This window comes from Malurus melanocephalus, unplaced genomic scaffold (assembly GCF_030028575.1).
Source record: "Malurus melanocephalus ecotype Western Australia unplaced genomic scaffold, MMel_1.1 scaffold_2, whole genome shotgun sequence".
Lineage (NCBI taxonomy): Eukaryota > Metazoa > Chordata > Aves > Passeriformes > Maluridae > Malurus > Malurus melanocephalus.
Genome location: NW_026623234.1, coordinates 3,679,886 through 3,705,081, shown reverse-complemented (window position 1 = coordinate 3,705,081; position 25,196 = coordinate 3,679,886). Strand labels below are relative to the sequence as shown.

The 25,196-nt window shown below is 56.3% G+C and overlaps 2 protein-coding genes across 4 annotated transcripts in view; one reads left to right on the top strand and one right to left on the bottom strand.

The window, feature by feature from the left end:
* MAPK8IP1 (mitogen-activated protein kinase 8 interacting protein 1) overlaps nucleotides 1-24,017 on the top strand; it is a 24,431-nt gene extending 414 nt beyond the window's left edge. Inside the window, exons 2-13 of one of the 3 annotated variants that reach the window (XM_057365328.1) lie at nucleotides 5,561-5,593; nucleotides 7,002-7,107; nucleotides 13,687-13,920; nucleotides 17,533-17,614; nucleotides 18,130-19,002; nucleotides 19,621-19,696; nucleotides 20,098-20,270; nucleotides 20,513-20,622; nucleotides 20,764-20,883; nucleotides 21,902-21,972; nucleotides 22,312-22,410; nucleotides 22,851-24,017. In XM_057365328.1, the coding sequence (XP_057221311.1) occupies nucleotides 5,561-5,593; nucleotides 7,002-7,107; nucleotides 13,687-13,920; nucleotides 17,533-17,614; nucleotides 18,130-19,002; nucleotides 19,621-19,696; nucleotides 20,098-20,270; nucleotides 20,513-20,622; nucleotides 20,764-20,883; nucleotides 21,902-21,972; nucleotides 22,312-22,410; nucleotides 22,851-22,923 (2,050 nt within the window). In that variant the 3' untranslated portion in view covers nucleotides 22,924-24,017. Of the gene's footprint in view, nucleotides 1-4,943; nucleotides 5,030-5,560; nucleotides 5,594-6,951; nucleotides 7,108-13,686; nucleotides 13,921-17,532; nucleotides 17,615-18,129; nucleotides 19,003-19,620; nucleotides 19,697-20,097; nucleotides 20,271-20,512; nucleotides 20,623-20,763; nucleotides 20,884-21,901; nucleotides 21,973-22,311; nucleotides 22,411-22,850 lie in introns of those variants that run through there. The other 2 variants (XM_057365339.1, XM_057365319.1) reach the window with 2 other exon arrangements.
* Nucleotides 23,293-24,651, bottom strand: FREY1 (Frey regulator of sperm-oocyte fusion 1; the record flags this gene model as incomplete). The annotated part of the gene is made up of 3 exons (XM_057364032.1): nucleotides 23,293-23,354; nucleotides 24,049-24,220; nucleotides 24,333-24,651. Coding segments are annotated over 2 exons (456 nt in total), but the record flags the coding sequence as incomplete, so codon positions are not given.
* Nucleotides 24,652-25,196: the final 545 nt, after the last annotated feature.

Sequence of the window (25,196 nt, the reverse complement as noted above, 5' to 3'; positions counted from 1 at the left end):
CACCCCAGCCATCGCTGAACCCCCACCGCAGACATCGCTCCAGCCCCCCCATGGCTGCTTAGCCCGCCCACCCAAGCCATGTTGGCCCTTACACCATACATATACCACTGCAGCTTCCCAGCCCCCTGCTTGGCCTTGTGTCCCCCTCCACACCCCACCCCTCCCTTACCTGTCTTACCTCCTCTTCAAACACCTCTTTCTCATGAAAGAAAAAAGCTTCATCTCTCTCTCCTCCCAAAGGAAAGCCTTTTTCTAGCCCTTTCCTAGAAATCCCAGGTGCTTSTGCTTCCTTCCTGCCCTTTTGAAACAAACCCCAAGTGAGACGGTGGGAGAGTGCCAGAATTGATCCTTTTAGCAATACCAAGTGCTCCCATTGATTTGGGACGCAGGGGGCTGTGTCTCCTCTGAAACCCAATGAGGTTTGTCACGGGGACTTCCGATGGCATGGGCCAGGCCAGAGATGCCTGGGGGTTTTGGAGCCTCTGGTGCCCGCTGAGGGTAGCTCTGGGTCAGGGATGTGCTGGGTGGGTAAGGGAGGAGCCCTGGCCCTGCCTGCAGGTGCGGTGTTCACTTGCCATCGGGGGAGGCTCTCTGCTCCTGGCAGCCGTGCCGTCGTCAGCCATTGCTCTCTGCTTGCCTCTGCCACCCAGGGGTGCTGGGGGGGAGCTGTCTGAGAAGGGGGGAATGGTAGCAGCTGCTTTGTATGCTGAGATTTGGGGAGGAAAGGAGGGGCTGCTCCACACTTRGAGCCACGGCTGAGCTCATGCCCTCCTCCATCAGGCCCAGCCCCTGAGGCTGGGGAACCCATGGGTCCCTGTGAGGAAGCAGTCGGGTGCAGTCGAGCATCAGTGGTGTTCAGACCATTTATATTTGAAGGGCTCTGCTTCTGGACCCCCTTTGCTGGTGGCTCTGGGTCTYTGGCAGCCGCCTCCTCTTGCAGYGCTGCCTGCGAGAGCTGCTGGGAGCTGTTGCAACATGGCTGGTACACCCTGCATAGCGAGCGATTCAACGCTGCCTCCGGAATCATCCACYGTGGAGAAGGGGCTTGGCCACGGAGCCGTGGCTCTGAGCAGCTCTGGGCCTGCCACCTGGCGCTGTCCTGGATGCCGTGGCTGTCCCCTGTGCACCCTCCTGCTCCCCAGCAAAGAGCAATACTCTGGGAGGGAGAATGAGCTGCTGCTTCGTGCTGTGCCTCAGACCTTTGGAAAAGGAGCCCCTTGTGTTGYTAGCCTGCCCCAGGGAAGGACTGACCTCCGTGAGGAGGCTGTGCAGCTGGGTAGAAAACTGGGGAATCAAGGCAGGAGTGCAAAATCTTCCCCAGGCACTGAGCTCAGGGTGTAAGACTTGTAGTGGAAGATGTGRTGATGTGTCTGAGCCTGGGGCAGGGTCTGGCAGATCAGAGGCGCTGTTGTGGCAGGGAGTGTGGTGTGAGAAGGGAGCCATGCTAGTGAAACACTTGCAAGCTGGGTTACATGTCACAGCTGGGTTTATGCGTGTGCCAGGTCCTGCATCCCTGCTGCAGGCTCAGCGAGGGGCTGTCCCCCACAGATAAGCTGGACCTGGCAACAATGAGTGCGGCTCAGGGTGAAGGCTCAGACCATGGCGGGCAGTGAGGTAAGCCCTGCCCTCTGCTCCTGCTTGCTGCCTGCAGGATAAGGTGCCTCACATTTGTGCCCTCTGGTACGTGCACCTGCTCTCCCAGCTCTGAGCGGTGACATGCCAGCACAAGCATTAGGTGATCAGTTGGCTTCAACTGAGAGAGGGCTTGGTCCTGGATCACAAGCAGACTGAAGCTCTGAAGAGGCCAGGCATGGTGGCCTGGTAGTGATGGTTTGGTGTTGTCTGAGAAGAGGTRGGAGGAAAAGGATGGTGAAATGATCCCTGCTTTAGCCAGGAGGTCCTCCAGAGATGTCTGCTCATCATGACAAGAGTAACAGCATTTTAGGAGACATCAATACAAAAGTAATTCTCATCCACCACCAATTCTCAGCCACYCTGTTGCCTTTAAGCTTCCCAAAGCCTCACAGTGGGGTCTGTGTCCACTGGAGCTCCTTAACATCATTCTCTGGGGCACGGTGTTGCAGCTCCTTGCCCTGCTAAGAAGCTTTGCCAGTGCTTTGTGCCAGGCTTTCCTGTGAGGGGCACTTTGGGGCCTCTCTAGTTTGGGGGCCCCTCTACCCAGCATAAGAGGGGCCAGGAGCACTGGCACAACTGAGCTGCAGTGGATGGAGGGCCCTGCAGAGCTCACAATGTCGCCTGCCCCACTGCCCCCCGGACTGTGKCTCTAATGTAGCTGGAAGCTGGGAGGGGATCTGATGATCTCTATCTCCTTCTGCTTTTCCTGATAAAGGCAAAGGGCATCAACCTAGCTACTGGACAGCAAGGCTCCTAGGGAAAGAAACACTTTGGGAATTATTTGCATAGGTCAGGAGAGAGGGGAATCCACTCCACTACTCGGGGAGCCCTGTTGGAAATGACAGCCCTTTGGGAAGAGAGGAGGTCTCTGGGAGAAGTTCTCTCCATCTTGTCRGGAAGTTCAAAGACACAACTTTAGGCTGAGGCAAAAATCAGTTCTAGCACTGTGGTTTGTTTTATGTGTCTGCCGTGCTCACCTGGAGCTGTCAGGAAAATCTGTCTGGAGGCAATGAATGAGCTGGGTGTCGGAATGGGGCTTCCTTCCTCTTGTGAGGGGAGACGAAAGGGCTGTCTTCCTSTGAGGGAGAGAGAGAGGTGCCTTCTCTTTGGTTCAAATAAAACAGTCTTTGTGGCCATTGAGACGGAAGGAAAAACCAGGGGCCAGCCAAATGTAGGTTAGTATTATTTTTTCCAYGGATGCTGGTTACAGGACATGCACACACCACCTGACAGCAGACTGTCAGAGTATGGCTGAGTATAGCTTGGGCGCTGGGCTTGTTGGAGTCCCCAGCTTCATCATGTCACATTGCCCTGGACAAATCCCTGTGTGGAAAACGCTCTGTGGTGGCAGAGGGGAAGGCCRTGCTCTTTTTCCCCTTTTCCCTGTCAGGAGATGGGGTCAAGAGAGTCACAGCAGACAGGACTGATTGTAAGGCTGTTCTTAGGACTGTGGTCAAGCTGCTCCTGCCATGGGYAGGTAATGTCTGCCTCTGTTCATGCACCCACGTGTGCACTCCTGCTCACAGTTCCTGAGTATTCCAAGTTTATCAGTTCTCATGCATACAGCAGAGCTGCCAGCCTTTGGGTGCCTCTTGGCACATCCTTCAGGAAAGCACCCACAGCCTGCAGGTGCAGGCCTCTCCCACCCTCACACATGGGGACAGACACCCACACACCTGTGACACTATGGCAACTGGCAAGAGAAGTTGGTCAAAATACATGTGTAGGGTCTGCTCAGATTTTCACTGCCACTGGCAGAGCTGAGAGGAGTCAGAGCAATTTCGTTTTGCTGGTATTTTTAGCCTCTTTGAGAAGCAAGAAAGAGAGGCAGGGTGTTTCCAGCCCAGGGAGCAGGGACCTGTAATGGAGAGTCTTTCTCGTAGCTCCTGGGAAGTCCTGGAGCATCCATGTGAGAGGAGCAAAGGGCGCGAGTAATACGGAGACAGAGATTTCTTTRTTCATTGCATTAATTGAGGTTTCAAGCAGAGAAGGTGCCTCTAGGCAGAGCTGATAGGGAAGATGAAGTCCTGGATGCTGTTCTTGTGGGGCTGAGTGACAACAAACACAGTATCACGAGTGACATYCACCAGTGGTGTGGCACTGGTGGGSAGAGAGCTTGAAACAGGTTAGCTCAGCAGGGCACTCCAGGCCAAGCTGGGCTCCTGTGGACATCACCTTCTTTAATCTGCCCAGGAGCAAAGCTGGGTCCAAGCAGGTGGTGGGAGATGCACCCATTGCTTGGAGCTCCTGGGGTGGRTGGCAGTGAGGGGCAGGAGAGCAGTGATGGGTGGCAGTGGGGGTGCCACCCCACTGTGTATCACACTGGATGCAGCTTGTGGGGAGGGGGATGCCCTGTCCCCATCTCAGAGTCATGGTGCCTGCCTCTATTTTAGGTTCACCCAGGCAGGGCAAGGAGTGAGTGGGTTTGAGAGGCATGGGAGTGATGGAGGATTGTCCAAGGCCACTTTGTCAGCAAAACCTGATTGCCCCTCCTGGGAAAGACCCCAATTACCTTCAGCAACAGAAGAGGGGTGGGAGCTGTCAGAGCACCTCACCAGGTAATTCTTTGGCCCTCTGTGTGGATTAGAGTTTGGAGAAGCCCAGGGTCTTGGAGGCGAGGTGCCTCCTGTCTGAGGCAGAAGTGGTCTGAGGGTTAGGTTAGGGACAGACTGGGAAGGGGTAGTGCTGCCAGCCCTGCTCTGCACTGGCTGAGCTTGCCCTTTGGCAAAGGTACTCCCTTCAGCCCAGAAGTGCAGCTGGCCATGACGCTAGTCCTGCTGTGCTGGAAAACACTCGGGCCTTTTCAGAGTGAGCCGCCTCGCTCTACCTGGCGAGAAGTCGGACAGATGCTCCTGTCTGTGTCCCCTGCTGCGGGGGACAGAGRTGCTGCAAGGGCAGGAGGAGGCCAGGTGGTGCGGGTTTCCATGATGGGTTAGCAGATCCCTGTGCCCACTGTGGGTGCTCAGGAGCAAGYGCTGGAGCAAGACCAGGAGCCAGGCTGGCTGGCTGGCAGGCAGAGGCAGTCAGCATCCCCAGCAGAGTGCAGGGACTTGGCGCTGGCTCAGCTGGGGAGGTTATTTTTTTTTATTTTTTTTTCCCCTCCAGGACAGCTGATTCCATCTATTTTTAATGAGCTTTCCCAGGTTGCGCAGTGAGGATACAGAGCTGGATACATCAGCCACAGACTGCGCTGAGGCAGGCGGAGAGGCAGTGGGCACCCAGGGCTCTGCTGTCATCTCCCTCACTACTTCTCACAGCGGGCCTGGGTTGTTTTTTTTTTTGGTTGTGGGAGCGTGTCCCCCGGTGGAGGGGGGTCCTCCTCAATGCAGCTGCCCTTGAAAATGGAGTCGAGCACCGAGGAGGAGAGCTGGCTGGAAGATCAGTGGGAGAAATGGTAGGGGACCGGCTGGGCCGAGGGGAGGGGGGCTTGTCCCGCGGGCGTGCAGGGGAACCAGGGCAGCCCCTTGCTCCTGGGCACATCACCTTCTCTGTGAGTGATGGCCGCAGGACAGGAACAAACTTGGCACCCAGTSGAGCCCAAAGTTTTCCTGGCTGCGCAGGGAGCTGCGTGACGGCGGGCAGCAGAGCGGGAAAAGGCACTGGACACATCCTGCTGTGTCCAGCACCGGCAGGCAGGGCCAGCGCTGGGGGCCTGCGCAGCACCTCCCACCCTGAGAGCACAGACAGCTCTGCCTGTCCCCATCCCACAGTGGGGGACACTGCCACCCTGTCAGGCTGCTCCTGCAGAGCCGGGAGCCCCCGGCAGCCCCCCAGCAATGCCGTGCCCCTCACCGGCCCCGCAGTGCCCACTGCGCACCCTCACAGCGGGTGGAGGCCCCGAGCATGAGCCATGGATGRTGTCCCACCCTGGCGACCCGTGTAACCGGAGAAGAAATCAATTTGTGCTTTGAAGGCTCATCACGAGCCTCCTGCTCGCCTTGCCTCCCTCCCATGGGAGGCAGGAGAGATGAGCAAAGGGGGGTCCAGCCATCCCACCCTGTGCTGAAGGCTCTGTCCTCACACTCCCAATATGTCTTCCAGGGGCTGCCTCCATGGGTATGGTTTGTTCCCAGTTGTCTTCATCCCAGGACACCACTACAGGTGGGGTCCTCAGAAACAAGGAGGGAAGATGCTGTTTCCCCCATGGGCTTCTCCTGCTCTTTTCCCTCTCCAGGACTGGAGAGATGTTACTCCTCCTGGCACTGGGTTGGTGCCACTGCAGGGGGGAGCACCAAGGCCTGCAAGCAATGCTTAAAGTGGGAATGGGAGCTCTGCAGGTCACAAAATGCCCGTCTCACTCCTTTCTCACTGCACTGCTGGGGACCAAGCCAGAGAGAGATGTTGGGCTTGGCATAGCCCTTTCACCCAAGCAAAGRGAAATGGTGGCAAGCAAAGGGAAATGGTGGCAAGCAAAGCAGTGCCCATGGCCACTCCAGACAAGACTCGGGGGTCTGGTTGGCCAAGGACTTTTGGTTTGGGCTCTTTTATTTACCCATGTGGTAATGAATAAGTGAGAAGAGCATTTCAGTACCGCCATGTTGAAATGTTTTAATTCTCAGAAGCCAGGAGCACCTCACTGCTCCCCTGGGGCTTATCAGCACATTTTCAGCTGATAAAAAGTATCTCTTATTTTGAAGGGGTGTGACAATGTGGCTGGGGCTTACAGCCCTAAGGGACCCCCGAGGCCATGCAGACCAGCACCGATGTTCACTGGGGTGCTCACAGTCACCCTGGGGCATGATTTTGGTGCGGAGGGGAATGGCTGCCCTCTCTTAGTGCAGGCACTTGGGCTGGGACATCTCCCCCAGCTGCAGCTCAGGGCTGATCATGCCATGGCTGAGGGGTTTGCAATGCTTACCCACAGAGTTCTGTGTGTCTTGATGTGGTCACCTRTCCCAGCAGGTCAATCCTCCAGCTGTGCCCTGTCCGGACCCTAAGCCTTTCCACATCCTGTAACCCCAACCTTTGTCCCATTGGGTGTCTGTGCCCAGCTGGGACAATCCCAGAGGCTCCCTGGAATGGTGTGAGCAGAACAAACCTCCTGTGATAGGGCTGGCTGCGCTGTCTGTTCCATGCTCTCCCAACCTGCGTGTCCCTGCTGTCTTTGGTCAGATGGGGACTGCTTTGGGACACACTCCTCCTGCCTCCCAACAGCTATGGATGATGCCAAGCCCAGCCATTTGATGGGGACATGCYTGTCCTCTCTGGGGAGTTGCTTTCCCAGTGTTTGTTCCCAGTAGAGACTGGGAGAGCCTCTCCTGGTGTGTCAGTGCTGCTCCCAGCCCACAGGCACCATGGCACCCTGCACCTACCTTCCTGTCCACCACTGGGGCAGTGGGTGACCTTGCCATCTCCACTCCCTCCAGGCTCACCCACGACATCAGCCTTGAGGAATTTGAGGATGAAGACCTCTCTGAGATCACTGATGAGTGTGGAATCAGCCTGCACTGCAAGGAGAGCCTGGCCACCCGGGTAAGCATGATGGGGATGAGGAGAGGGATAGGGATGGGCAGAATGTGCCAGTGGGRCTGGCAGAACCATCATCCCCCATGCAGGGCCACCAGATCCCCTGACTGGCTTCCTCAAGGGCCCACTGCTGTGGCCCCAATCCCCTCTGATTGGCAGTGCCCTCTCCTCAGTCCAGCACAGTGCAGATCCTTTCTGAGCCAGCCAAACTCAAGGGACAAAAAAAACATCTCGGGACGGGTGCCTTTTTGTTCTCACTGTGCTCTAGGGGTTTGAGTTTGCTCCTCAAGGATGAGMCTAAGGATTTGGGTGCAGATGGAGGCATGCTGGTACCTGGCAAGCATTCTCAGGAATCAAGGACATTTGCAAGGTGGCATCAAAGGTCCCACGTGGACTGTGTCTCCTGTTCCCACATGCATCCCTGGATCTGGGGATGCAGCTGGGCTGGCATGGTGAAAGCTGTCCTCTGCACTCCCAAGGTGTTCTTTCTGGCTTGTTAGCTAGCTGCCTTTAGCTAGAGCTGTTTAGAGGTCTTTAGGAGGCTGGAGACCTGGAGACCTGGAGACCTGGAGGCTGGTAAAACAGGGATGAAGGAGGTAGCTCTGACCCCAGAAGGCAGCAGGTATATTAAAGATGGGAGCTGTGAAGCCTGTGCAGGTGCTGCAGCTGGGTTTCCCATCCATCTCAGGGCATGCTGTCAAGAACCTGATGGAGTTCACACCGCTATTTGAACTTCCCTAGAAGGCCATGGGGGCAGAAATGTGGAGGCAAATTGATCGTTGTGTTTGATTTGGAAATAGGCAGGATGTTAAAGCCACACCTTGAACATKCTCACATGGCTCAAGTAATCACGCACACACCCCCTGAGACTTCTCACTGCTGGGACCAGAGTCTCTTCATAGGGGGCTGCTCCAGTAAGCTGGCAGGTGCCCTTTTTGACCCCTCACTCAAACACACACTCGCTCTAAGGCTGACTCCTCCTTCTGCAGGCTTGACCCTAGGTTTGCTGTAGCAAAGCCCCAGGCTCAGATTTTATAAAAATAAATAATTCAGTGATACAGCACCAAGTCAGTGTGCCTCAAGCTGGGTGCCTGTGGAGAGGGACCCCGAACAAAGAAATCCCTGGGCAATTATACCCTTTCAACTCATGCACCCACTCCTCACACACTCTTGCACTTCAGTCCAAAGATGATTCTTGGTCTGAGGTCTTCTAACACCTTACCGGGTTCTCTCTCTGTGTCTGTGCAGGCAGGCCATTCACTGTTCTTATCTTGTGGAGTTACAGCTTCTGCTGACAGCTGGAGTCTCCTTGTCTTCTGGTTTGTACTTGTGGTGCACCTGCTTGCTGGCAGAGCATGGGGAAATAAAAAAGCCCTAGGCTTGGCATAAACACTACTCAGCAACAACCACAGCAGCATCASTGTGTTATCAATGCTCCTCTCACAAGAAAGGCAAAACACAGCACTGTGCTAGCTACTAGGAAAAGTACTAGGAGAATTAACTCAGATCCAGCCAAAAGCATCTCTAGGTGTAAACTCAGGGCTTGTGGCCCAAGGCTTCAGCAGATCCAGCTACTGATGCTGARCAAGTAGAGCTGAGCAAACAACATACTACATCACACAGTATTATAACTTTGTGAACCCATTTTCTCTCATTCTACTTAAAACTTACTTATTTAAGCTAAGAACTAATACCTCTCAACACAGAGTTTCTGCATTTTGTCCATGTATTTCACGCTAAAGAGTGCAAATGCTGGAGCAGCAGCCAAGTGGTTTAARATTCCTTCTGTTCCTCAGAGGAAATACTTCCTCTGCAAAACTGATAAAGACCCAGTGAGGACAGGAAAGGCACAAGAATTTGTCGCAGATTTAAAATTAGAAAGTGAATTTGTGTCGTTTGGAATCCCTCACTGCAGGCAGGACAGTACAGGCAGACCTCATCCCTGGGAGGTGAAGGTGTCTTGCTGTGTTCCTTGGTCTAATTCGTGACCTTCCCAGCAAAACTTTGTCTGTTCCCAGGTATGGGGTTGCTGCTTGATATCTCTGCTCCAACTGCAGCCTCCTCCTGCTCCAGGGTGTTATGGCCAGAATTCCCTGGGACAGGCTGGGCTCATGGGCTGTGTATGCTGAAGGAAGGAGKGATAATGCTGCAGGCAAAACCAAGGGCAAATCTAGTGTTGGGAATCCATGGGGGCACAGCCACAGCGAGGGCCTGTCATTGGGAAGATCCTGCCTGCAATAGGTGAGGCAGAGGCTGTGAGTGTGCTGYTGGATTCTTCCCAACACCCATTCCAGTTCCCCTCTGCTGATAGCACCATGGGGCTCAGAGCAGGATTTTTTTTCCTCTACAGATTGCCAGCCCCTGGCTGAAGGTTGGAGTAGGCAGCTTCATTCCAGGGAGGGGAAGGGGCAGGGGAGACTTTCAGCTCCATTGCTGCAGCCCTTCCCTGAGGGGAGGAAAACCAGCTTCTTTTGCCCTTTTAAAACAATTTACTGGGGGTTTCTGCATCCCTGTGCTGCGATACAGAGACTTGACCCTCAGCAGAGGGTGTGCTTGGGCTCTGGGAGCAAGCCCCGTGCCTTCCCTGGGGACAGCTCAGAGCTGCTTTACACAAATGTCCCGATGCACTGAGAGTCTGCTAGGGTSGGAGGGGGATGCGAGGCTGCCGTAGGGGAAGCAATGAGTTATTCATAAACACAGCAAAGGAGGAAGATTATCACGCTCAGAAAAAAAATGCCTGCTAAAAATATGTCCAAATGGTTTATATGGGACACGGAGGATTGCCCGAGGAGCAGAACTGAAAGTGGTGACAACAATGGCTGTGAGAGGGGCTTTTCAATCCCARATGTTGAAGGCGAGAGCCAGGGAGCTTTCCAAGCTGATTGCCATCCGGAGCGAGCTCAGGGCGACAAGGTTGCATGATGCTCCTGATGGAAGCAGTCAGGCCCAGAGGGAGCAGCTCGACCGGGTCTGTGTGCGGTGCGGGGGCCAGCAAATCAGTAATGACCAGCAGCCGGCAGCAGACGGCTAATTGCATCGTGTGGGGGTGGCTGGGGACAGCGAGTCAGGGACACTGGAACCGGGGTGTGAGGGGGCCATGCTGATGCCCTGCCCGTGGCAAGCTCCCGCTGCTGGTGCCATGGCCTGCAGGCTCTGGTGAAAGCCTGGCAATGAAGCAGTGYGAGGTGAAAGCAGGCTGCTGGCTCACTGGATCACACCAGAGCAGAGAGGGACAGGCAAAGGGGAAACAGGCTCTGGTGAGCCCCGTGAGACACGGGGCTGGGGTCATCCAATTGCCCAGCAACGAGTTTCTGAAGAGATGGGCAGGCACAATAACCCAACAGCGAGCAGGAAAGTGCTGACAAGGAACAAGGAGGCAAACCCTGCCCTAGGKCTGCAAAGGTGGCTGCTGGATAGGGACAACCAGTGACTGTGGTGAGGTGGAGGGTCTGGGCAGAGCTGGTTGATGACAAAACCCTGTGGCAGGAACAGGCAGCTGGTGCAGAGGTCACACCCAAACAGAGATGGGGTTTGGTCCCAGAAAAACAAAGATGACCTCATTATGGGCTATTTTAGCAGCCCTTCAAGAAGTAGTGGCTTAGACASGCAGAAACTGCAAGGAGGTGTACACTGATGTTTGTGCAAGCGGGAACTATCCACTAATGAGGACCACACCTCACAGATGGGAGGCCGTGTACTAAAATGAGGAATAATCCCACATGTGGCTGAAAAGAACCTTTATTTCAACAAGAAGTCCCCAGTGAATGAAAAGAGAAGTGAGGAATAGGCTGAGGAGAGGTCTCAGAGGAGGAGCAGTGGTGTCTTTGGGGCTGTTGAATGACAGGGCAGGAGGCCAGCTGGGAAGGACRGGGGGCTACCAGGGTGAGGGACATGACCTCCACCTCTCCAATGGCAGCAGTGAGGTGTGCTGAGAGGGATGGGTGCAACAAAAGCACCAGACCTGAGGTTTGGCCTTGCTTCAGTGGCTTGGAAATCCAGTGACAGACCCTGGTTTCAGCAAGATGGATGCCAGCAAGCAGCCAGGCAGAGGTTAATAAAAGTTTAGTGCCTCATCTACTTTCCAGGAACTGGAAAATTATTAATGCAAGAATGAAAAAAAGAAAAAATAATAAGAAACACCTTTCTTGGAAATATGGTGCGGGTAGTAGGTAGGATCAGCAGGAGTGCGCCAACATCACATCCGTCCCCAGGACAGGTCTGTAAGGAAGCATGAGCATCCCCATGACTGCACTCGGTCCAGGTGTGCATCTTGAGGTCATCCTGCCACAAGATTTGGGCACTGGTACTGTTCTCCCACACCCTAATCTCTCCCACAGGTKGAAGGATCTTTGGGAAGTCACCTCACCATTGCATTTGTGCTGAGGCATGAGCATGCTCAAGATGACCTTAGGTGACATTAACTTGTTCCTAGAGGGCTCCTGAGGCAGCTTKTTCTAGTGAAGCAGTATCCTTGCAGTTAGAAAGGCTTCCCAATGTCTAGTCCCTGGCCTTGCTTTGCAGATCATGGCAGGTCTCACTCATGTGGTAATGTGATTGATTTAAGGTGTGGTTTCAAAGTCACTTTGTTGAGCTACAGGCCACAAATAATACCTGCAGTGGCTGTACTTTCCTGCTAGCATTTGAACCTGGAATGCTGCACCCCTCCTAGGGTTCCCTTTTCTTCAGGATGGGCACTGATTTGCTTTTCTGCATCCTTTTGGGACTTTTCCCTCTGTGAGTTTTCCGAGTGATTGCTACAGTGACAGGATTGTGGAAGCAGCATTATTAGCAGTCTAGGTTGAATGTCACCAGCTGACTCCAATACACCCACCTTGTCTAGGTGTAATCTATTCAGTTAGCATTTCCCTCCAGTTCTTTTCCTATGCCTCGGTTTCTTTGTTGAAATCTGTATGATTTGTCACAGAAAACTGGTGTCACAGAAATACAGAAATTGTGCCATGAAGGCTAATGCTCAAACCAAGGGATTTAAATGTTTAAAGAGGACAAGTATCAGTGACAGTGCTTCTCCAGTTGCTCACCCAGTACCTGCAGGACAGCAGCAGAGACACTGTGRGGAAATGGCTCCCATGAGAGGGTTTGTACTGTGCCTGCAGCAGCCAGAGCCCTGCCTGTGCTGGCTTTTGTCTGACCGTTCAGGAGCTGGTAGGAACAAGATCTCTTGGAGTGGCTGCCAGAACTGCTGGGGTTGTTTCTTCTCCCATGGCCCAAGGGGCATCCTCCATGCAGCTGGAGACTTGGACAGTCTTGAGCTGCAACAGCCCTCCCTTCCCCTCTGCCTGACGAGCTTTCCAGTCACCACAAACAGCTGATAACACGGGGAATTCAACTCGCTGATGCCAAGTTGCCATCTTTATTGCTGGCTGCAGCAACCTGTGCATGTGCAAGCACCAGTTAATGCAAAGAAGGGGGTTTGGCAAGGAGAACACCGACCTTTAAACACACRCATCTGTGAGGGGCGTTGGTGCTTCTTTGCCCAGCAACACAGCTACAAGGAGTGTGATGGCTCAGCGCTGCAGCCCAGCCAGGGTGCTGGGATGGGACACCTGCTCCTCACAGTTCCCACAGGCCACCGTGGCCACCCTGCTCCAAAAGGGTACAGGGGAAAGAGTGGAGCTGCCTCCAGCCAGAGCACAGACACCACCAGCAGGTGACTGGAGAGCCAGTGCCTGGCGTCCCTCCCCGTGCAGCCTCAGGTCCTGCTCTATGCAAATGCAAGGAAGGGGGAGAGAAGGCTTGTCCTAGATGAGTAAGACAAAAGGGATGGAGCTGCTGGTTCAAGTGGGCATTACAGGGAAGAAGGAGCCTTCTTTCAGAGGTGTGCAGTGAAAATTTCAACTCCATAGAAAGAAAAAGGAGCAGTACTAGTGCAGCATGCAGTGTCAGTGCCCAAATGCGCTGGTGGGTTCTCCATCGGTGAGGATGGTCAGGTGTGATGGACAAGACCCCAAGTGACCTGCTTCAGGCAGGGGGTGGATCAAGTCTGATGAAAATTATGACAGGCTTGTATGAGTCCCAGCTGCCAGGACAGGARCCAAGAAAGGGCACAGTCTGCCTCGGAAGGAAGAATCATAGGGCAGCCCGGGCTGGAAAGGACCTCAAACGATYACCCAGCCAAACCTTGTGCGGGAAAGGGAGTCTGAGTGAGACGATCTGGCACCCTCTCTAGTGGCGTCTTGAAAATCTCCAGCGWTGAGGACTCTACCATTTCCCCGGGGAGGTTGTTCTGCAGAATGGTTGCTCTCACTGTGAAAAATGTCCCTGTTATGTCGAGATGAAATCTGGGTGTGCACGTTTGTGTGCTTCGTGGTGAATGTGACGGCTGCATGTAGCTACAGACAGGCACCTGGCGGGGATAAGGTGGCGGGGGAGCCCATCACTAAGGGAGGATGCTGCCCGCACCTGCCTGGGGAGGCGGGGAGGGGGAGCGGGGCTCCCCGGCTCCGGAATAACATCGCTGCCCCTTTAAAAGGCAGCGGCCGCGGGTGCCGATGCGGTGGCCCCGGCCCCCCTGGCCGGCCYGTCCCGCCCGCCCGGTGGCCTGATCGCGGGCGCTAATCCCGGCAGGGCCATGTGAGCCGGGCGGGCGGCGCGGCCCGGGCGGCGGGCGGCGGGGAGGCCAGCCGGCTGCAGGCAGAGATGCTCCAGCTCGACCTCATCGACGCGGCGGGGGACACGCCGGCCGAGGAGCAGACGGCGCCCGAGCCGCTGAAGAAAGATCCGCCGGCCGGGACCACCGATGTCTACAGGCCGAAGCGACCCACAACCCTCAACCTCTTCCCGCAGGTGCCTCGCAGCCAGGTGAGGCGGGATGGGGGGCTGGGGGCGATCGGGGCGCGGGGGAGGAGGAGGAGGGATGCTCCCGCCGTCCGCCGGGGGCTTTTGTCTCGGAGGAAGGGAGGGATGGATGGACGGAGGGGGGAATAGAAGGGGATGGCGGGGCTCGGCTGGAAGGGTGATGGAGCTCTGCCCTGCTGCCCGTCTCCGCGATGCTCGGAGCGGRTACCTTCTCAGGGCAGGCCGAGCCGGAGGAAGCGATCTGTGTGCTCGGGGATCCCCGAGTGCCGGTGTCCTGAGCACGCCCCCCGGACCGCTCTGCGCTCGGTGGGGATTCTTTGAGGGTGCTTAGGCGCCGGGTGAGTCCATCCCTGCTGCTAAGGTGGAGAGAGAACGCGCCGGGAATCTGTCGGGACTGAGATGTGCCCCTGCAGGGTCCGTGTGGCCTGGCAKAGAGCCGTGCGGTAGGGCCAGGGTGGGATGGGGAGCAAAGAGGCATGGATACCGAACGCGTGAATGAGCCATCGCGGGACGGGGCACCAGGCTGGCGAGCCCAGGGCCGGCACCGACAGCTGGCTGGGCTCCAGCTGCCCCGGGTTGGGGCAGCACCAGCTCTAGGGCACGTTGGTGACACCYGGTGCCCCGTGCCCAGCGGTGGGGACCTGGTGGCCTCAGCTCCTGAGCAGTGGTGCCTGGCAAGGGAAGCATTRATGTCAGCACCCCGTGCAAAATTTGAGACAGAAAAGCAACGCCCAAAATGGTGGCCAGGAAGACAAGGGGGTTCTGTTGTCTTGCGCTCAGATTTTGTACAGGATTTTGGATGGTTTTACCCRAGAGTGCCTGCCTCACGCAGCCATGGTGTTACTGTCACCCCTGGGGAGTGATGGTGTTTTGGTGTCCTGCATGCTGACCTCCCAGGCAGCGGCTGGAGTCCCTTGGCCATGTCGCTCCTGCAAACTTCACAAACCCACACAAAGTGTAGCCCTGCGACGTGCAGGGCTATTTTTGCCACCCTCCTGCATTCAGTTCTGCCTTCTGCCAAGTAGGAGGATTTTCGTCGCCGTGACGTTCAGCCGAGGAGCATGAAGTGAGAGGCAGGTGTCCCCGTTGGTGACAGATGGGGAGTAGTCAGAGCTGGGTGTTACCAGCCCAGCACCGGCAGCTGATGCCAGCTCTCTGCCTGAGGCCATGGGTGGGAGGAGGAGGAGGAAGGCACAGAGCCAAGGATGGGCGCCCGCAGGCAGCTGGCACCAGGGACAAAGGCAGCAGGGCTGGGGTGTGGGGGGAGCCTCACTGAGCATAATGGACAAGGGGACAGCAGCAGCCTTGTCCCACCCTGTGCAGGGACCCTGAGGAGCAACTGGTATGTGGCAGCCACATCCAGCTGGGAGAGGTGGGGAACAGCAGGGCCCCCTCCCAGACACTAAGACACAGCCAGTGTCCAGGGCTGGAAGCAGGCCTCTGGAGAGGGATGGGGGTGGGGGAAGTTGCAGAGATGGTAGGCTGGGGAGGGGAAACTGATGGGACCCTTGCAAGGTGATGGTGCAGGCTGTGGACCTCACTGGGAGGCACAGGCACAGCTGAGCTGAGGGTGTGGGGAATGGGACAGRGGAGCTTTGCTGCAGCTGGCAATGGGAACCTGGAGCCAGCAGGGATGGTGGTACAGGACTGGGACACGGCTGGCCAAGTAGGATAGTGCTGTTGGTAGCATCTAGTGAGAGGCTGGCTGTAAGGTGCTTAGGGTTCCTCTTCTAGATGCCTGCCTCTATCCAGAGATAGTTTYTCCCTGTCTACATGTGGTGCCCTGAGGAGAGGACAGGGTGCAGGGCATCCCTTGGGGATAAGCCTGAAATCTGTCTCCACTTGTGGAGACAATCCGCATCCTCCTGGCCTGCCCAGCTCACTCCTCCTGCAAGTAGTCAGAAGAGAGACYACGGCCATGTGTCCTTTCTTGACTGCCCAGTCAGTGCACCAGGCACTCCGCTGGACCGGGTGCTCACAAAGCAAGAAATCATCCCACCCTCCGCTCCAGCTTCTCCTTGTGGGCCTGGGATCCAGCCTGGTGATGACTCAGTTGCTGCTCTCTGTGTAATCATCATCCCAAGCAGGTGGCCTGGAAATGGTGAGAGGAATGTCCCCATCTTCCCAGAAGGGAAGAACCAGCTATTGTTGGCTAGGTTCATCTTGTGAGACTTTGTGAATGTCTCTCCACCCTGGCTRGGCACTACAGAGTGCTGTGGTCCTGCAGGGTGGGTGGGCTCRGCAGGCTGTGCCTGCTGCATTGCTGCATTGCCTTCTCCTGTCCCAGTCTGGGCARCCTGGCTGGCTTGTGTGTGCTGGCCCCGTGGCACTTTGCACGCAGAGCCCGTCACWGTGACAGCTTGCCTGGCCCTCATCCCGGCCCATCGTGTCCCTGGGAAAGGCTAGAGGGGACGTGCTGTTATTTGCCTTGGCACTGGAGGGACTCATGGAGGCCATGGTGGGAAGTTGCCAAAACCCTGTGAAAGGGGATCTCTCCCTCCCCACACCAAGGCAGGGATCTGCCTGGCATGGTTCAGCAGCATGTGCTGTGACATGATGGAATTTTGGGGCAAAGGCTTCTTTCATGTCGGTGGGGAAGCAAAATAAGGACAGGGCACCTCCTTTGCYGCTGGTAACAGCTGCAGGTTGGTGATAAGGCCGTGAGAAAATCCATGGAGTCCCAGCAGGGCTTTGGTACTAAAGCAAAAACTAACGGTGTGGAAAACGCCACTGCTGCAGCTGGGACAGAAACACCCCCGCAGCAGGGGCTGGGAGTGTGCAACCAGGGAAAACTYGGGCATGGAGGAGTGGATGGAGGCTGGCGCTGCACCAGGCAGGATGTCACACCCTGCTGAGCTGGGCAGGAGGGTCTCCTTTGGAGGACCTTGGTGCCTTTTGGTYCCCAGGTGTTGCAGTGAGGCTGAGCATGTGTTCCCTTGTGCACATGCATGGCCGGCCACCCAGGCTGGGCAGGCAGGGCACAGCACCCACAGAAACTCACCCAAGCATGGGGAGCATGGACAGCACAATCCTGCCTCTCCTTTCCAGCTGCTCAGGATTGACATCTGCTAGTGAACTGTATATATGTGTGTGTGTATGTATAGATTGGTATACGTACACACTGTCTGTGAATGCCCCTGTATACACCCAATATAGATGTCTCCAGGGACAGGCATTATCTCCAATAGCTGGCTTCCAGCTGAGCAGCAGCACAGCACCTGGTCCTTGGGATTTCCCCAATTTCATTTGGGTGATTTGAAAGTAGGCAGGGCTGGCAGGATGGGAGTAAAAGCATGGAGGCAGGCTCAGGCCTTGAATATTTTTATCTTGGGACTGTCCAGCTGGGCTCCTGTGGCCAAATTTCCTCTGATGTATGGATGCAGCCCAGCTGGCACTTTGCCCACCCTGCTTCAGCCATCATAGTGGCTCTTGCAGCAGCAGCATGGGGAGATGTGGGGCTGGCAGGAGGTCTCCCCGAGCATCACGTGCCCCAGCATTSCCAGCTGAGAGGGGAGCTGTGSGGGGTGCTCTRGACCCAGGGAGGAATGGGTGCCAAYGCTGTGCCACATGCTGTTTACTGTTTGGGCTATAAGGCGGCTTTGTTCTCCTCCTCAGGACACTCTGAATAACAACTCTCTGGGGAAAAAGCACAGTTGGCAGGAGCGGGTGTCCCGGTCATCGTCCCCTCTGAAAACGGGTGAGTTATTGGGCTTTTGGCCAGGGTCAGCTCCTTGCACTCTTTCATGGTGCTCAGGAGCCTGAGACAAGTGGTGCTGGAGCAGGAGGGTGCGGAAAAACCTACCAGGTAGATGCAGGGTGCATGTCCATCTTGCTCTCTAAAATTACCTGAAATGGGGCCATTAGTGAGCTGTGAATTTCTCTCTTCTCCCAAGAAATAAGCAATAGGACAAGAGGAAATAGCCTTAAGTTGCACCAGGGGAGGTCTAGATTGGATATCAGGAAAACTTCCTTCACAGAAAGGTTGGTCAACATTGGAACAGGGAATCACTATCCCTAGAAATGTTCAAATTTGGTGCCTGGTTTAGTGGTGGACTTGACAGTGTTAATGGTTGGACTTGAGAATCTTAGAGGTCTTTTCCAACTTAAATGATTCTATAATTCTGTGAGTCAGGGTGGTATCCCTGAACACCTTCCCTTGCAGGGAGCATCCCCCTCTGCATGGCTGCCAATGCTGCTGTCCTCTCCCTACAGGTGAGCAGACCCCTCCCCATGACCACGTTTGCCTGAGTGATGAGGTCAATCACCAAAACAGCACAACCTCCACCAAAGACCGGGGCACATCCACGGAGAGCCCATGCCGGCGCACAGCAGCCACCCAGATGGCCCCAGCCTGCGTTGCCTCGTCCCGGCCACCGGAGAAGCACCAGGCCACCAGCCGGGCCCCACCACACGGTGCCAGTGTCGTGGTGGTAACGAGGGGCCCCGAGGCCCACCGGGACCGCATCCGCTACCAGACGGACGTGAGGCTGGAGGCCACAGAGGAGATCTACCTGACACCCGTGCAGAAGAACTCRGACCCCCTGGAGAATGACAAGCCGTTCCTGTCTCAGTCCAGTGAAAAYCGCATGTCCATCAGCTCTGACATTGACACCTCCAGCTATTCGGCCCTGGCAGGGAAAACCAACCCCTCCATCAGCGAGGAGGACGAGGTGCTGGACTATATGTCCTCCCCTGACAAGACAAACCTGCCCAGGGCCTCCTGTGGTGGTGGCAGTGGTGGCTCCCGGCCAGGGCACAATCTTCAGAGAGCCTCAGTGAGTTCAGACACCAGTGCCCTCTCCTATGACTCGGTCAAATACACTCTKGTGGTGGATGAGAATGTGCAGCTGGAGCTGGTCAGCCTCAAGCAGTGCTACTCGGGCTACAGTGACGAGAGTGACTCGGCCACGGTCTACGACAATTGCATCTCCTCACCCTATGAGTCGGCCATTGGTGAGGAGTACGAGGAGGATGCGCTGAAGCGAGACTCGGTCTGCCTCTCTGAGGACTCCACCCCCGAGGCAGACATCCACTTCTCCAAGAAGTTCCTCAATGTCTTCATGAGTGGTCGGGCCCGCTCCTCCAGTGAGTGCTGGGCACTGSGGGGAGGTGGGCTGGTGGCCGCCTGCCTGGGCAGCCCTTCCTGTCCCTGCTACATGCTGGGAAGCCACTAGCAGACGTGAKCCCCAGTTCTGCTTGCTACAGCCTGTGACTTTGTCCCTGGTGGTCCAGGAGGCATGGGGGAGCTTGGAAAAGCTTTTTGGGTGCCAGGTGGGGGGGCAGTAGGTGTTTGAGGCTGCTCATTTGGCTTGCCCAAGGGATGGCCATGCTGAGGGGAGGCTGAGTGGCTTACAGAGGGACAGCATACTCTTGGCATGCCACACTCCTCCCCAAGCCCAGAAGAGCACCAGGGCTGGTGGCATGCTCTGGCAGACAGGGTTTCCCACCATGTGGCTGGTCCCATTCAGCTGGTGACACCAGCTGTCACAGCTGTGTGTTGCTGCAGGGAGGTCTGGTTCCCAGCAGGGGCTGATGGCACCGGCACAGCTGCTCCAGCCAAACCTCTCTGTCCTGTGGCCTTGCGTGGCCTTGTCTTGGCTGAGCCATCCTGCAGGACCCTCAGCAGGCTAGCTGGCCCATGTCCTTCTCTTGGCTGCGATACTGATCCCTCAGTGCTCACTTGTCCTCTGCCTTTGTCCCCAGGTGCCGAGTCCTTTGGGTTGTTCTCCTGCATGATCAACGGGGAGGAGCAGGAGCAGACTCACCGTGCTGTCTTTAGGTGAGTTTGCAGGGACAGGCAGTGTCCCCAGCTTCTCACAGGGGAAAGCTGGTGCTGCACTCCCACCRAGGTGGGGCTGGCAGAAGCCCCAGTGTTTCCAGTATGGGAATCCCTGGGGAACAAACCACTTCCCGTAGCTCGTGTCCTGCCCAGTAGTGATATCTTGCCCTGGCTGCTGCATGGGCAAGACCTCTGAGGGCAGTCAGGAGCAGCATGGGTGGTGCAATAGGGGATAYCCTTGCATTGGGTGCCAGGATGCTGCTGCCTGTTGAGCCCAAATCTCCTCCAGTGCTTTATTCAGCGTGTCAGGTCCCCRAGGCGCTGCCTGGGTTGGTGCTGGGTGCCAGTGAGAAGGCCACCAGCACTGCTAGCCAGCCATCTGCTAGTGCCTCTCTGCCCAGGTTTGTGCCTCGCCACGCAGACGAGCTGGAGCTGGAGGTGGATGATCCTTTGCTGGTGGAGGTGCAGGCGGAAGATTATTGGTATGAGGCCTACAACATGCGTACAGGAGATCGGGGCATCTTTCCTGCCTACTATGCTATTGAAGTCACCAAGGACCCAGACCACCTAGCAGGTACCTGCTCTGCCTGCAGCCTGCTGATGGCCCCATCTTGTACTGCTGAGCTGAGTCTGGCGCTGAGCAGGGCGCTGGGGGGACGACCAAGCTGGGCATGCAGCAGGGAGCAATGGGCAGCTTCTACTATGTTGGTATCTGGTGTTGAGGGAAGCTTTTCCTGGGCAGGGGTTGGAAGATGGGAGCTCAGTGCACATACCTGGTCACCGGAGATGATCCCTGCCATGTTCTCTCTCTCCCAGCACTGACCAAGAGCAGCGACTGGGTGGACCAGTTCCGGGTGAAGTTCCTTGGCTCCGTGCAGGTTCCCTATCACAAGGGCAATGACGTGCTCTGTGCGGCCATGCAGAAGGTAGTGTCTCACACCATCCCAAGGAGCAGGAGCACCTGCTCCTTCTGGCAGCAGKGCAGAGCCTCAGTGGGGAAGGGAGGGGGTGAGCCATCATCACTGCTCACACGTCCCACAGCTTTGTCTCTCTTTCTCATTCYGCAGATTGCCACCACGCGCCGCCTCACTGTGCACTTTAACCCGCCCTCCAGCTGCGTCCTGGAGATCAGCGTGCGYGGGGTCAAGATTGCTGTGAAAGCTGACGACTCCAAGGAGCACAGCAAGGTAGTGCCCTGCTCCCTGCTCAGCTCATCCCTTCCCTGATTGCTGCTCTGAGCTGGCTCCGTGCCCTCTGGCCACATTTGCCTATAGAAGTTAAGGGTCTCCATCCCACATCTGAGGCTGTGAGAAACTCCATCATCAGGGTTTTAGGCTCACCATCAGGGTCCCCCGTGCCTCACAAGGCCCCAGCTCTGGGCAGTACTACCAGCTGATGCTCTCACAGCTGCCAAGTACATCACTGCGCTGGGGTGCTGTGAGCTGAGCCATACCCAGTAATCTGTCAGCAGCTTCTAAACCTTTCTGCTACTATTTTGAGTGGTGTCCTCCAGATTGGCCCTGTAATCTCTTTATCTGGTGAGGGCAGGCTGCTGATTAGCATTYTGCATAAATAGCCTGGTAAAGCACGTTGGGATGCTAGCAAAGGCAAGTGGGGCTTTGCAGCAAGCTGTTGGGAAACCTCCCTTCCAGCTGGAGGATAGGAGWGGTTCATGGCTCTGCATGCTGTGACAGAGCTGGCCTGAGGTTTCCACAAGTTTTGCCTGTATCTAGAGGATGCCATCAACTTAGCTGCGCTTTAGACTTGTATAAATAAGTCTTTTTTGGTTGGGACCCTTTGACACCCTTTCAATGACTTGTTTGGTTCTAAGTTATCCATTCTTCTTCTATCTGCTGGTGTTTCTGAGAGTCTTTTTACCAAGAAGGAGGGCTGTGTAGGCTGCTGAACAGCAGTACTGACTCTAGCCTGAGTACAGTCTGACTCAGGGCCTCCAGGGAAATCCTGCAGGAGCTACTGGCAGTAAAGGCAGCTGGGGTGAGAGCCAGCAGAGCTGCCTGGAAAAGCTCCCTTTGTTCAGGTGCTTGGAGCAATCCTGAAACTGCTGCCGATAGCAGCCCAGGATTAGGCTCCAATTCATTTCACTCCTCAGTCTCCAAGCGCATATTTCCAGCAGCCAGAGACCAGCTGCACTGCAGGGAGTAGGGAGAAAAGCTTTGACAGTTCCCCTCTCTCTCTCTCCCCCAGGTAAACAAGTGTAGCCATTTTTTCCAGCTGAAGAACATTTCCTTTTGTGGGTACCATCCAAAGAACAACAAGTGAGTAACAAGGAAGGGTGCTGCAGCTCTCAACACCAGTAGCTCAGCAGAGAGGCTTTGCTGCCTTCCTGYTCCCTGGGGGTAGCGCAACTGGAGCTAGGAAGGAAAGAGGAGGTTTCCCAGAACCCCAGTTCTGAGGGCTCCTCTTCCCCTGTGAGCCCAGTGCTGCAGCTCTGGACATGGGCTGTGGCATGACCCCTCCTGTGAATGTGCCACCAGGATTTATCAGGGGTGTTTCAGGTCCCAAACCCCTAAGCTTAATGGTGGGTACACCTCAGGGATGCTGGAGTCTGATATCTGGTCTGCTGGTCCAGTCACACSCACTCTCTTTGCCTGCAGATATTTTGGGTTCATCACCAAGCACCCTGCTGACCACAGATTTGCCTGTCATGTCTTCGTCTCGGAGGAGTCCACGAAGCCACTGGCAGAGTCTGTAGGGTGAGTCCTGGCTGGGCAGGGAATGCTGGCTCATAAAGGGCAGGAGGAACAAGGCACCCAGGCTRAACCTTGTCACCTTTCCCTACGTGTGGGGCTTGGACCTGGCCCCAGGTTGGCACCTCTTCCCTCAAGTGAGATGCTTGGCATGAGAGCCAGGGCTGACAGGGCTATGGGCATCATATTCCTGACAGTTACTGGAACAAGTCCCAGTGCAAGGCTTTGTAGGCAGATGGCTGAAAGTCATGCACTGTGCAGGGAATCAGGGCAAGGAGGGAGGCCCTGTGGCTCTGATGGCACTCTGGGGGCTCATGCAGGAGGGGCCAGGGGGTGGCGGGTCAAACAGGCCACAGGGGAGGCAGTGAGGGTCAAGATGGGAATGGGGATCTGTACCTGCCTTTTGGGGAGGCTGCTGCTAAGCTTTGCCTGGTGCTGTGTTGCAGGAGGGCTTTTCAGCAATTCTACAAGGAGTATGTGGAGTACACGTGCCCCACAGAGGATATCTACCTGGAGTAGGGGCTGGCATAGGCACCTCCTGCACAGCCAGGGCTGCAGTCTCGCCCCTTCCCCGTGTCGTGCATGGACAAGAGCTGCTTTGAGCCTGGAGGAGGAGCGGGCCCCGGGGCAGGGCTCCCCAGGGCAYGGAGCGCCGCCTCTTTTCGTGACTCCCCTTCCTCGGGCTGGGGGGACGGGAGGGGGGAGGGCTGGACAAATTGTGTTTATTGTACAAAATACTCTTAGTTTATTCTATTGGAGAAGCACCCACTGGGTGCCCTGCTTGTGAGCAGTTGTGGGGGGCAGTAGCGTGCTCGTGCCCTTTCCAGCTGCAGGCTGGGGTGACAGCATCTCCTCCTTGTGACCATGGCACAGCTTCCCGTCACATCCATCTGGGGTGACTTTTAATTGCAGTGGCAGAGTCAGTCTCTTGTAGTATGATGACACAGCAGCTACAGAAAATGACCCAGATGTTGGCTCCTGCCTGGGAGATGGGATCACCTCCCTGCCAGGCACTGGGGAGATGGCTGCTGGACAGGGATGACAGAGGAAGCCCCTGTATCTCCTCTGCCAGAGCCAAAATGAGATCAGACAGCTTTCCCCTGCCTCTGTCCCCACCCCCACCCTACCCCTGCCCTGGGGAGAGAGAAAAATCCCTCTCATACCTCCCTGCAGTAACTATACCCTCGGGAGGGAAGCCTTTTTCTGCCCTTTTCCCCTCTCCCCCAAGCTGCAGGTGGCAGAGGCAGGGCTGGAGCACTCCAGGTCAGTGGGGCTCAGCCCCGTACAGAGCTGGGTGTCTGCCCAGAGTGGGGCAGGGAAGGGCTAAAGGCTGCAGGGAGCYGTGCGAAGCACCAGGGAGGTAAAAAAGCTCTGCCTATCCCTGCAGCCAGTGGTCTCTGTGCTTCAGCTGGATCTGCTGTGATGGCAACAACTATTAAATATGATGGTTCATGGAGCAGAGCTACTGTGCTGTTTGTTTCCCACTGCAGGGCATTTGGGCCCTGGCTCCGCCTTTCCCTTGGGACCACAAGAGGAGCTGAAGCTTCTCAGTATTGGTCCAAGCGCCCTGGCTGCAATCCCAGGAGGCCAGAGAAGCTACAATGATCTGAAGGGACCTGTGGAGGCTGTTGCTCCTGCCCTCACCTGCTGGGCTGTGGTGGGCACGGGGCCACGCTGGCTCACAGGCGCACATCGTCGTAATACTCCAGCAAGTCCAGCCCGTCGCGCTTGCTTTTGCCAGCTCTGCGCAGCTCCAGCGGCCGCTCCGAGGCCACACGTGTTTTGAAGTGAGGCTGCTTAGGTTTGATGCCATAATCTGTGAACACAGCAGAGGCTGGGCTCAGCTGCTCTGGGGTCAGGAACAACTGCCCACTTGGAGGGGTGAGCGTGTGGAAAGGGGGTTCAGAGGGGCAAAGAGAGCACTGTACCATCCACCAGGCCAAAGTGCTTCTGTGGAAGCTCCAGGGGAGCAGAGAAATCCTCAGGAACTGAGTAGCTACAGMGGAGAGCCAGGGCCAGGAATGAGGCATGGTCATAGAGCGCTTGCCCAGGCTGGCCACAAGTGCCAGTCCATGTCAGGGGCCCTGGGGTACCTGCAGGTACCAGGGCAGGGAGGAAGAGGAGTAGGAGGAGGGAAGTACCGTCACCTCTGGGGCACAGGCTTTGGGAGGGCAGCCCCCAGCAGCAGGGCGAGCAGCAGCAGGCAGCGCAGCATGGTGCACACTGACCRGTTCCACTGGTTCCGCAGCGAGGTCACAGCGGAGCCACCCTGGTTGCCCAGGACACCTGCTGGGTGGGGCAGGTCTCCTCCCAAACATTGCTGCTGTCCCTACCTTGTCCCCTTCAGGTCCTGGGCTGCCTCTGCCTGGGCCCTGCCAGCTGAAGAGCTGTGCTGGTGCATGTCCTGTGCAGCCACAGCTGCAGGGCTGTCCCTGTCCCTGACCACCTGCTTTTTCCTGCCTCTCAAAACCTCCAAAAGCAGACCTTTGCATCTCATCCCAGTGCCACCCTGCCCCAGGAGCCAACACCTCAGCATCTTCCTCTGTGAAAAGCCTGAGCAAAGGAGCATAGTCCCTTGCTTGTGGCTTTTCCAGACTGCTGTTGCCACATTGCAGGGCCTTGCCAGCTGAGGGGGCAACACAAACCCTTCCCCCTGGCAAAGTYCTGTGGTCCCCAACCATGGTGGCCTACGAGGGATGTGTGTGTGGGACTACATTCCCAATGCTGGGTGCTGAGGCAAGAAGGCTGTGACCCCTGTTCCTAATCACCCACACTTGAGTGGGGCACACTTA